This window comes from Taurulus bubalis, assembly GCF_910589615.1.
Source record: "Taurulus bubalis genome assembly, chromosome: 2".
NCBI lineage: Eukaryota > Metazoa > Chordata > Actinopteri > Perciformes > Cottidae > Taurulus > Taurulus bubalis.
In genome coordinates, this window is record NC_136590.1 from 10,757,575 (window position 1) to 10,770,761 (window position 13,187).

The 13,187-nt window shown below is 41.4% G+C and overlaps 1 protein-coding gene across 1 annotated transcript in view; it reads left to right on the forward strand.

Moving 5' to 3' along the window:
- kcnh4b (potassium voltage-gated channel, subfamily H (eag-related), member 4b) overlaps positions 1-13,187 on the forward strand; it is a gene marked incomplete at both ends in the record, with an annotated part of 32,126 nt that overhangs the window by 15,864 nt on the left and 3,075 nt on the right. Inside the window, 10 exons of the mRNA XM_079214476.1 lie at positions 368-602; positions 1,676-1,833; positions 2,193-2,394; positions 3,133-3,327; positions 3,871-4,070; positions 4,369-4,618; positions 4,708-4,922; positions 9,068-9,106; positions 9,916-10,295; positions 11,341-11,432. Of these exons, the coding sequence (XP_079070602.1) occupies positions 368-602; positions 1,676-1,833; positions 2,193-2,394; positions 3,133-3,327; positions 3,871-4,070; positions 4,369-4,618; positions 4,708-4,922; positions 9,068-9,106; positions 9,916-10,295; positions 11,341-11,432 (1,966 nt within the window). The remainder of the gene's footprint in view (positions 1-367; positions 603-1,675; positions 1,834-2,192; positions 2,395-3,132; positions 3,328-3,870; positions 4,071-4,368; positions 4,619-4,707; positions 4,923-9,067; positions 9,107-9,915; positions 10,296-11,340; positions 11,433-13,187) is intronic.

A 13,187-nucleotide genomic window follows, 5' to 3' on the forward strand; every position in this document is an offset into this window, starting at 1 on the left:
AACCAGCAGCATTACCATATCTGTTTCACTTGAGTTGCATACCGTACTGAATCATCACCGGTCAGGGTGTTGACATTTATATTGTCTGTTTCTGCAAAATCTTGGCACAGCAATGTCCATCTGATTACCATTTATTTTCACAGCACTCCACCTCATGACCATCTGGTTATCAAGTTATTCAATTATGCAGTTTCTCTGATGTGCTTGGGTGTTTTGTATTTTATTTATCAATGTCAGCTTGAATTTCAAGTGGCTGTTTGTGTGTGAGTGTGTGTATACTGTATACACATGTATGTATGTATGTATATATATGATAGGGTATGTATTCTCATCAAGATATGTTTGAACTTCTACACTTCTCTTACAGGGCATGAAGCCTTCAATACCGGAGTACAAGGTGGCAGCAGTGCAGAAGTCGCGCTTTATTCTGCTCCACTACAGCATCTCTAAAGCTCTGTGGGACTGGCTCATCCTGCTGGCCACCTTCTACGTGGCCGTCACGGTGCCCTACAACGTCAGCTTCACGCCGTATGATGACACCGTCACAGCTGCGCGCTCCACCATTGTCAGCGACATTGTGGTGGAAATGCTCTTTATTATAGGTGAGTGTTAAACAGGAGACATTGGCTCCCTGATTTGGCTCTGAAGTTCTCGTGCTGCGGCTCAACTAATCACTAGTGACACAATTATGGTTTTGCCAATTCTTTCCACTTATTTTGAGCATCGCGTTTAGTCAAATCAAATCGTGCTGAACTTTCATAATCTTAACCATATTTAGTCCTTTAAAAAATTGTATGTGACGACACAAGATTTTCATTTAACAAACATTAATTTTCTTGCCACCTATGGCAAAGGAGCAACAAGAGATATCTTTTTTTCCCGTGAAAGCACACCCAGTTTCAGGCAACCTCCAAAGGAAAGCACCCAAGGGAAGAATTGAGGTGGCCACTTAGGGTGTAGATGAACAGTGGTTTGATTTAGACTTCATGTCTGAGTCCCTCAACTAAGCAAGAAGAGGGAGGCCACCAACCATTCTAGGGAGAAAGCTTTTTTAATTGTAATTTGACTGTAATTTGACTTTGAATATAATTGATAGATTGCAGGTTAAAAAAAAGTAGAAACTGCCTCAAACAGTATATCACTATACAATAAGGCATGCCAGCCAAACACATTCAGGGAATATGATATATTGAACAGGTTCCAAAATCATCATTATCATTCTACCTTTTAGCTTTTCATAACTGAGATTTGTATTGAGTGATGAGCCAACAGATCCGGACATATCAACAGCTTGGATAACATATATGTTTTAGATTTTTACATGAAACCATACTGTACACCCAGAGGCCTGCTTGTTATGTGTGCTTGCCACATTCTGACACAAAGATGAAGATGATTTGTCTTGCCAACCTGCTGATTCATATTGATGCATTAAAACAATTACTTTAAATTGTTACACAACCCATTCTACACTTTCAAAATTGTGAATGACAAACATCATGGTGTGGTCTAAAGTATATATCACATACAAGTGAACCTCTCCTCTCTGTATGCAATGTGTTCATTATTTTATCAGTCCAAAACACAGACATGTGTGACCTTTTCCATTTGAATGAATATGACAATGCGTCACGGTGGGGGAGGGAAATATTACCTTCAAACTTTGTATTTGCAGACATTATCTTAAACTTCCGCACCACCTATGTGAGCCAGTCAGGGCAGGTGGAGTACGAGGCGCGCTCCATTTGCATTCATTATGCCACCACCTGGTTCTTTGTGGACCTGGTGGCTGCCCTGCCCTTTGACCTGCTGTACGCCTTCAACATCACAGTGGTGAGTGCAACTGGACAATAGAATGTCGTTCTTTGTCACTGGGACTGTTGACATGCAGCAATTGGATTACTTATAACTAATGAACAAACTCAGTTTCTGAAATGCACTACCTTGCATTCCACAAGGCTTCTATTGTTGCCGTTCGCCTGCCTGTGTGTCTAGTCCTCCCTGAATAGTGAATTTTACAAAAGATAAGAACATTTGTTTGATCAAAACAAGTTGCCGCTTGTTCAAGCTGTGATATTCAGCTGTATGTACAGTCACAGTGCGTTTCCAGATACAACACAAACCCAAGGGATTCACTTTCTCTCTCCTTTTCTCTGTCACTATGCCCACCCATACTTGCTTCTCCTCTTCAGACCTCCCTTGTCCACCTGCTGAAAACGGTACGCCTGCTACGCCTCCTTCGTCTGCTTCAGAAGCTGGATCGCTATTCGCAGTACAGCGCCATGGTGCTGACCTTGCTTATGTCTGTGTTTGCCCTGCTGGCACACTGGATGGCCTGCATCTGGTACATGATTGGACGTAAAGAGATAGAGACCAATGCGACCTATGACATTGGTGAGTCTGATTGAGGCCTTGCTAAGAGAAACCTGTTAAAGTTATTAAATCCTAAATCCTAGCTATTAAAGTTTGAAGGTCAGATTTGGTTTTCCATCCAGCAATAGTGAGAAAATGATATTATTAATTGTCCCCACTGGGCCTTCGGTAGACAATTGTGTGTCTCATGTAGCTATAAATAGTCATTGTTCACCTATTGGGGTGTCTGGCTCTGCTCAGTGGTGAAATGGTGGCGAACACCATACTCTGGGGCTCGAATGAGGACTGTCTGAAACCAGATCAAAAGATGGTAAAAAAAGATGACTGGTAGGAAGCAGCACAGTAATGTGTTGTTTGTGCCACTGTTTCTAAATGATTCAACATGGAGACTAAAGAAAAGCCTATATCACAAACTGACTTTTAAATCTTTTCTAGTCTATAAATGATTTGAGGATTATTTTTTTTACACAATTGCCTGCGTCAGATCAAAGAGCATAGTTTAATCTTACAGTTTAACAGCCGTATGTTTTCTTTAAACAACCATAAATAGCAACACGCACCGACATGCCAGCCTCCTGAAACCGCTGGAAATCTCTGTCAGACACACACAGACCCAAACATGCACTTCTGTCCAGGTATTGCAGTTCCATTCTGCCACTACCACCTGTCTCAGAGCAGACAGAAGAAGCTCAGACATGATAATAACATGAACCATAACCTTTGAACATTGTTTGTGCACGCTCTACCTTCTCATTCAAGGGTGGCTTCATGAGCTGGGCAAACGTCTGGAGACACCCTACATCAACAGCACGGTGGGCGGCCCGACAGTGCGCAGCTCCTACATCGCTGCCCTTTACTTTACCCTCAGCAGCCTGACCAGTGTGGGCTTTGGCAACGTCTGTGCCAACACCGATGCTGAGAAGATATTCTCCATCTGCACCATGCTCATCGGCGGTATGTCTGACACCAGGGTACATTCCCCCCCTGGCGTCTAGAGACTAGAGATTCAGCAGGAAGTGGGTTTGATGGTTTGAATAGCTGTTACAACACAGCTTGTATATGTATATACCAATAAACCGATTATTTTAGCTGAGGTGGCAATTATTGGTTCAACAATCCAGAAGATAATTATTGTGTGGCAAGTATTTTGCAAACAGTGATATACACAAAGCTGTAAATTACTCTGCCTCTTGTGTGGATTAATAAGCAAATAACCAGGAACAAGGGTAGATTATTAGGTAGCGATCAATATAAAATGTGATTTTGAATTTAAAGCAGGAAAAGTGTTTGAAAGGAGTGAAAAGTCAAAGTTAAATTAAAAAGTGAATTCAGATTAGATGTGATTCAACCCATTAATTAGATTTGTAAAAGGCCAAAAGAAACCGCCTTTGGAATAAAATGTCAGATTGTACGTGTTTTATGTACCAATAGATCTATTCAGCCTTAATATTAAAATGTACATTTTTTTTGTGCTTTTTGTTTCCTTCTGTCCCGCAGCGCTGATGCACGCCCTGGTGTTCGGTAACGTGACGGCCATCATTCAGCGGATGTACTCACGGCGCTCTCTTTACCACACACGCATGACGGACCTGAAGGACTTCATCCGTGTCCATCGTCTGCCCCAGCAGATCAAACAGCGCATGCTGGAGTACTTCCAGACCACATGGTCTGTCAACAATGGCATAGATGCCAATGAGGTAGGAGTCCTTTTCATTGTTGTTGTCATGTAATACTTTTGTACAAGCTGCTGTCTGCCCTCAGGAAACTTCTGGGTCATTTTTTAGATGGGATTTGTGCACTGCATCTGTTCTACAATCCATTCACAACCCTTTGCAGCTGTAATTGTTCGTGATCTTTCACGTCCCACGGCTGCCTGTACACCAACAATTCACATCCTATTGAAATTCAAAAGAGGAGGGTAACTGGTGTCAACACAGTCCATTCCCTAAATACCATTGAGTGTCACACCTTATTACATCTGTCACACATCCTCAGCTCCTGCACGACTTCCCTGATGAGCTGCGGGCCGACATCGCCATGCATCTGAATAAGGACATCCTCCAGCTGCCGGTCTTTAAGGGGGCCAGTCGTGGCTGCCTGCGCTCGCTCTCTCTTCATATAAAAACCTCCTTCTGTGTCCCTGGGGAGTACCTCATCCGTCAGGGTGACGCGCTGCATGCCAACTACTTTGTCTGCTCCGGGTCTCTGGAGGTGCTGAAAGACAGCATGGTGCTGGCAATATTAGGTTTGTATTGTGGCGTGGACTGTTGTTGCATCCTGTTTCAGTTGATTATGTAGTGGAGCAAGACAGTGAATATTTGTTTTGATTTTTAGGAAAAGGGGACCTGATTGGGTCTGACCTGCCTGGAACCGACCAGGTGATCAAAACCAATGCTGATGTGAAGGCGCTGACCTACTGTGACCTCCAGTATATCAATGTGCGCGGTCTGAGAGAGGTGCTGGAACTCTACCCTGAGTACGCCAGTGTGTTCACCTCTGACATCCACAACAACCTAACCTACAACCTGCGTGAGGGCAGCCAGGACGAGGTACCGAATAATCACTCCCAAACAGAAATGTGTCATTGGGTTCCCTTTTTCTTTGTCTTTTCAAATTCAATCTCTAATTTATAACTCTCAAAATGTTTTTGAAGCCTAGAGAATTCAGAAATTCATCTAGTTGTATTGCATCCCCCCCCCCCCCCCCTCCCCCCTCCCCCTCTCACACACACACACACACACACACACACACACACACACACACACACAGAGACACACATTAGTCTGATAGAATAGAGCAACAATATACCAGACAACGCATTTGTCCCTCCCCACTAAGGGACCTTTGTCACTCTCCTTGACACTTGGTCTACCACAACGACCAAAGGGCTGTTGGTGGCTTGATTGTCACACCAATTACAATGCGTTGGTGCCACTGTCAGGCCGCCGTATCGCTTCCCTGGTGCCACCCGAAAGCAAAGCCGGATGACATTACAGCCAGACACTGGCCTCCTCTCAGTGCTGCCTGTTACCCCTAACAGTTATTTAAGACCGTCCTCCATCCGTGGAAAAAATGCACCTGTTGATGTTACACATGTAGCACATGTTTTCAGGCATTGTTATATAATCTGCGTAAAGATGCATCTTGAAACCCAGAAATGTAATAGTTCCATTAATTACAGAAACAGTGTGACAAAGTTCAATGGCTGTGTTTGCACAGCATTTTGTTTAACCGTACAATTAAACAAATTAATGCCAAGATGTCTTTGATGTGTGACTGACAAAACTGACAAAGTTCCCCAAAAACTTTTCCAATGTCATCCTTATTGTCAATCTCAAGCATTTTGTACTTGCTTCAAGCATTCCTCTTTGGCTCCCATTGTTTGAAGGTTTTTCTTGCTCATTAGCTCATTCATTTAATAAAAAGAAATAAAACATAGTTTGGAATATGAAGAACAGGACATCTGTGCTGGCCATGTTCATTATGGACGTCCTTTTGTCCTTTTTTAGCCATTGATGAGGGTTTCAAAAAGATGATTATTATTTTTTAGGGGTTTCATCCTATAAAGAGACATCATAGATACCATTTGGCACCAAACATATGTATGTACTACAGAAAAGCTCATTATTGGATAAAGGTTATCACAAGACAAAGAATGTTGTGTATATAGAGGCCATTAGCGTATGTTTGCTCAGCTAAATGAAATGTAAAGTATTGTAATTATGTACATTAGACTTCTTACAGTCTTCAGTTATGATTCAAGATTCAAGCAGCCTTCTCTGTGGCGTGGCTGATCACAAGCACTAGCTCTCTAACTGTCTCAGGCCATCTGCTCAGAGTTTATGCACAAAGCCGGGGCTCCGTCGATCCCTAGGATGAAGGAGTGCTCAGCTAGCTGGTCGAGCTGCCAGGTTCCATAACTCCTGACGCGCGCACACACACACACACACACACACACACACACACACACACACACACACACACACACACACACAGTAGGACTCGTCTCTTCCACGTCCTCACGGTGGGTGGTTTGAGCTGGGAATTGTTACACTCGAGAGATACTTGAGAATTGTATTCTGACTGTACAGCAATTAGTCATCGTGAAATACTGCCAAAGAAACAGATTGTAGGAATGCCTATTACTGTAAGGTTTCCAAGAGGGACTACTTTATCTTGTCAAAAAAGGAAAAAACCCAGACTACCAGATGGAAATTATTTTGTTTGAGGATTTTTTTTGTCAGCTCTATAATTAAATAGCTTTTACTGATGTGATATCAATTCAATTATTTTCAATAGGTTTTGATGGAGAGTGTGACATTTTTTCAGCGATTTGTACTGAGCAAAAAAAGTTGTTTATGCTTTCAAAGCAGCTATTCATATTTTATTATGACAATGTATCAAATGACAATGTGAAAAGTGTCGTTCATATTGAACAAGCTATAGAGAATTATCACTGGATCTGCATCTACCTTTACAGAGCTTTATTGTCAGTTTCAGCTCAATGTTTTGCTGTCTAGCCAAAACTTACTGGTCTTCTACAAAATTACTTCCCTGTTTATTCTCAATAACATTTCGATGGAAACATATTCTCCCGAATTACGTTTGTTTATGACCTGTCACAAATAGGTTTCTAATCATATGTCCATAATTTAAATAACGTAACTAGTGAATTTATTTCAAGCCATGTCTTCATTAACATTTGTTCATATTTACAATGTTAATCATATGTTACAACTGCGATCGTACGAAAATATCTTTCCTCTGAAGCATAAGTACAAATGCAGTTTAGTCGTACATGAATGTCATTTTGTAGGAGACTCTCATGGTGTTGTTTTTGGGCACAGCAGGCAGCTGTTTCCAATGAAAAAATACCTTTTTTTAAAACACTGTACACCTGCTCTATACCTGACATACCCAGTTAGTAAAAGGTAATGAATGATAAGTCAACAGTGTGCTCGCAGCTTCTGTTTGTTTTGCCCAAGCAAAAAGGTCAGGTTGAATGATTTGGTATGGAATGATTGAAGATCGAGGAGCATGGCTTATGTCTTAAGGGAGGTGGATTTAGAGAGATATGGGATAACTGTGCTTTGCTGGGCAGAGTGGGAAGGTCAATACACCACCAGGGAACCAGCACTGAGTCCCACTTTAATGACCATGTCGCCACAGGGGGAGTTAAGTAGTCAGAAGTCATGGAGTGTGAAGAACAAGGTGGCCGGTCAGAAGTTATAGGGACGCAACCTCCGCTGGAGCCTCATATGACAACAACAGTTTAACAAAGATGATAAAGCCAGCCACTGATAACCAGTCGTGGGAGAGAAAGGAGTTTAAAAAAGCTAGAAACATGTTATTACATGTTGGATGGGATAAAAATACCAACCAGGAGTGGGCTGAAGGAGTACACAGAGGAGATGACAAAAGCAAATGTCACAACAATTGTCCCAGGTGACGGTGTCATTTCAAGTACATCCCTTCAGTGCAATATATCATATCCCCGTCTCACTCTGAGATATATCAGGATGAATTTAAGTAGGTCTGTTCTTTGCATGAGCAAAAACAAGATAGCCCTCTTGTGAGTGACAGGAAGAAGTCCCTGAATGAATCCCCCGCAAACCAATTTTCATATGTGGGACACTTGTGGCATCACTATGTTCAATTAATGTAATTTGGCCCCAATAATCCTGTCTGGCTAATTAATCACTGCATATTGCCCCAGGGTTCGTCTTCGTTATGAGGGGAATTCTTCCTGCCTTGAATGGATTCACATGCCTTTCACATATCACCCTTGCCCGAAAAGAGATGCAACGTCTCACAACTAGAGTTATGTTTTTGCTTTAACCGCCTTTTAGTGGAGATGATTTTTAAACTCAGTATTGTGCTTCATTGAAGGATTAAATGTAATGTGTTTCCTCAGTGAATTGCCTTCATGCATCAAAGAGCATTACTTGCACTATGCTGGTAGAGCGATAGACTGTGGCTTGTGTTGTCACATTAAGCCATGTTGTCAGAAGCACACTTTTCACACATGAGGGAAGACTTCACACTAACACAGTTTCATTTGCCATCCAGCTGGTGATTATGCTAAATTGCTCGCAACGGTGTAAGACAAACTTTCACCGAAATCCCTCTGCAATCGATTGAAGAGAAAGGATCGGTTATGCGAGATTCGACTTGTGTAGCAATGGCTTCATCACTGGCCAAGGTCATTGAGATAGTTCCAAAAGGGTTCCAGTGGATAAAACAGTAGATAACACATTGTAATTGAACACAGTAAATGCAAAGACATCACCAACATGTATAAAATATTCCCTGTGGAGTTTTTGACCTCTACTTGCACTAGGAGCTGCCGATGATGTCACACTTTATTCCATGGATCAACAGGTGGTGGTAACACGGCAAGATGTGCTGCAATGCGCCAATGCTGGAGTAATTAAAGATCAGCTTTGCAACTGTTTTGAGGAAGGAAATACACTTTTGTTAGAAGGCAAGGATACACAGAATGCATGGAATTTCAACTTTGTTTTGCTGATGAGAAAACTCCACAGGGCAACTTTAAATTCCTAATGTGTCATTACAAGGGTTACGTTAAATGTTTGAAGGTTTGATAAAGAGGATATAAAGTTGAATACATTAATATGTTTTGCCTGAGGCTGTGTCTTTTGTAATCTTTGTTGCTTTCTTTTTGTGACTGCAGGGCCTCAGCAGGTTTTCAAGGTCACCCAGGCTTCCCCACGTGAGTTCAAATGAAATGTACTTCTTCTTTTCGGGGTGTTAATATTCCTTTTTCCACCAGACAGTCTCCTAAACTTTTAAGTTAAAAAAAGCCTGTTTTTGAATCGTCAAAGGTGCATTTGTGTCAGGTTTGACTGGCGTGTCTGACATACAGGACTGTATTGCTAGTGGGATGGTTTGTGCAAGGACTTCCCCTGCAGGTTGAGACTCAATTGGGAAAGAGGGATCAGTTGAGTCCCTGGAGTTAGCTCGCTAACTGGGTCAGTAGCTCTCCTAATGGCAAACCTTGTGAGCTACTTTTCTCATTATGCTTATCGCCCCGCCTTATTTTTCTAATATTAAAATACTGTTTACAGTGCTCCCTTTATCTGCCATTAAAAGGTTATTGTTGTTTATACTGTGAAGCACACAGTTAGCCATGACTGGAGTGTAATAGATCTGTATCAGATTAGAATAATGTGATTAAAATATCATCAGCTGCATCTCATTAAAATCTAAATAACACGATAATGGCTCTTTATCAGCAGCTTTCATGATTACAAGGCTTATTATGTGCAGGATTACCCATGGAATGATTTGTGTATTGTGAGTGGCATTTTAAATTGGTCAAGTTTCCTGACATGATTCCAATATCTTTAAGTATTTCAGCATTCATGCAATTATTACTCCAGTATTTCAAAATCTGTTTTCATATCCTCAAACACGACGACAAACCATGCAGTTTTAGGGCCTCTGCATCCCTTGGTAGTGACAGCTCACATTAGAAGGGTACACTTAATAATGATGCATGTTGTATTTGCTGTTATGCAGGAAGCCAGGCTCCCCTCTATTGTGGAAACTAAGGGGGATGACCCCGACGACTCCTTCCACCTCTCTCCAGCTACCCGCTCCCGTCGCAACCTCTTGCTCCCCAACTTCAGCAGCCCTGTTCGGCGTACCTCCCTGGGGAACCTCCTGGGGGATGAGTTGCGGCAATTCAACGCCCTGCGCCGCTGCCGTTCACCAAACCTCAGCCGTGGCATCCACGGGCAGAGCTCATCCCCTCAGCCACTGTCGAAGAAAGAGCACAGTTCCCCTAAAGCCACCACGGCCTCAACTTCAGCCCAGGGGGAGTCGCGGGTCGAGAAAAAGCCTTTGAAGCTGCTAATCCCAACTGTCACCTGCGTTGGACCCCCAGATCTTAGTCCCAGGTAGCCTGAAAGCTATTACCAGTACATCAATATCAGTTTTCAAAACATAAGTAGAAAACAAACAAAAATGTATCAAAGTCTAAATGAAAATGCTTTTTTACATGTTGGTCGCTGGTTGACCAAAATAGAAAAAAATAGAAACAGCAATATAATGTAATGCAATATATATGTAATATATAAAAAATGCCATAAGTGTTAAATGTCAATTAACTAAAATGTCTTTATTTCCTGATTAAGTTTGATTAAACTGTTTGAGTCTGTGCTAAATTGCATTTCATTATATATAATGTATTCATTATATTTCAAATAACGTTCTAATGCAGTTCAACACAACAACACTTCAAGTAGATCTAACACATGGCACAGTGTCAACAGCAAATTATAAGATCCACAAAGGCAGAATGTATTCAAACAATTGTATTAGATTGCATTACAGTGTGATAGGGATTTTATATAAATAGGTTTATTTTGATTGGTTATCATCATATAATCTTTCATTGTGAGTCGCAACATGCTAGTGTCATTCCTTCTTAAACACTGGGGTTTCCTTCCAGAGGCTGAAATTCATTCATTTTCAAGAATCCAAAATGTGTGTCCCCTTAAAAACTATTTAACAGTGGTTTACCTCATGAATAACAGCACCACCAGACCATGGACCTTGATGCCTATGGCACCTAAAGTCATGTCACAGGAACCGGCATCATCCACTTAATGTAAATGCAGTGTATTTGCATTGCTTATTTCAACAGATGTCACTGTATGTCATTACCAGGGCACCTTATCCTCCTGCCCCAACCATCTGTATTCATAATGTATCCCTAAGTCATCCAGTAAGTCCTAGATATGGGTAAGTGCTGGTTCAGAGAGCTCAGGTGTCCGCCCCTCCAGACTGGGCTCTTCTCCTCATGTTCAAACCCACATGGTCCTCTGCCAGCAGCAGCTCTCATGCCACATTCCTTGGTCGTCTGCTGGCTCCAATGATAATTGAAAAAGCTCTACTGTTACATTAACTCCGGCTTCCCTTCTCTTCGCCCCTCCCTGCCAGGGTTGTAGACGGCATCGAAGACAATGGACACGCGTTCCACTTCAACGTGGAGCACAGCAGGCCCAAAGCCAGCACAGGAGGCAGCACCCAAGGTAAGTCAAACCACCTCCAGCTGCGAGGGTCACCTGGGTGCCAGATGGCTGGAGGTAAGCCCAAGAGTTCAAACAGTGGATACAACAATGTTGCCCTGACTCCTTCTGGGGGAAATATGAGAGCGCAGAGGAATGAAATGACAGCCGGGTGTCCAAAGAGTCAGAGAACATGTTAAAGGACAACAGAGGTCAAAGCAGTGTACAGATCATCTAACCTGAGCTTAATACTGACGATAGCTATCATTCTGGGATGAATATCACCTTCAGTTCAGTTAAAGTCCAACTCATTTACTTTAGTTTAATGAGTGCTTTTGCAACAAGATGCACAACATTACACACTAATCAATGCAGAGTACAGCTCTCTAATCACTAAAAGTGTTTTTAAAAGCTGTGGTGTAGGATGAACCTCCTGATTTGGTTTGAGTTGTTCTTGCCATCATACAGCGCCTCCCAGAGGATTGTCCTGCATTATGTTCTTTTTAGTTTTTGCCTCATTGATTCCACATAATTGCTGCTGTGGTCTGTATACTGTCATATTGCTTATCTTTTAAGTCTTCACAAGCTTAACATACTGCAGCAACAACAGTAGTCAACACACTTTCTACAAAGCTTGTGTAAACCATTTCTTTAGATCAGAGGTCTTCAGCAGGTGGCCCGCGACCCCTAGGGGGTTCATGAAGGTACTGCAAGGGGTGTCGTAACATTTTTGGTTGATTAGACAATTTTTCATATTTTTTTACATATTTTTTCCACTATTTTTTATCCACAAATGTAATTGTCTTTAAATACACATTAGCATGAATCCAACACATTGTAGTGAATGGATAAATGGAGGCAGAAGATGCTATCTTTCAGTAAATAACAAAATAAAAAATGTAAATTTGAATGGCTTGTAAGCATGATTATAATGCAATTGACAGACAATGTTGATATTGGCATTGGTATCAGTTGGCAATGTATGTTTATAAATGGCAGTGGCACGGCCACCCTACTTATACCTTTTACAAATATGAACCTGTGTATTAAATGCACAATAACAAGGTATGTGTATATATGGCACTAGGCCGAGTTTAAAATGAAACACAATTATATACAATATATATATATATATATATATATATATATATATATATATATATATATATATATATATATATATATATATATATATATAGTAGGGGGTCCCTGCTCCATCTCTCTATCAGTTTGGGGGTCCTTGGTCAGAAAATGTTGAAGACCCCTGCTTTAGATAATAGACATAAGAGTAGAGATAACATCATAGCTCTACAGCATAATGTTTTGCAGTATTTCACACTGCTGTTGTATTAGGTTGCATACTATTCAACTGTACATGCATGCATGTGTGTATGTGTACATGCAATATGTAGACATACTGTATCTGTATTTTGTCATCCTCTGGAGAAAGGTTTTTCATTTTAATAATGATAATAATAATAATTTCAATTTATATAGCGCTTTTCAAGATACTCAAAGATGCTTTACATTATGGACAAAGACAAACAGAACAGAACAAAAATGAAAGAAAGCAAACAAAAACAAACAAACAGGATATTTTTGTGACAATGAAAGAAAAGGAAAGAAAACTGGAGAAGCTGAGGGTCATAGTGGAGGATGGGTGCAGGGTTTAGCAGGTGAAAGCAAGTTGAAAGAGGTGTGTTTTGAGGGCTTGCTTGAATGATGGAGGGGTGGGAGCCTGACGGATGTGGATGGGGAGAGCGTTCCAGAGGAGGGGTG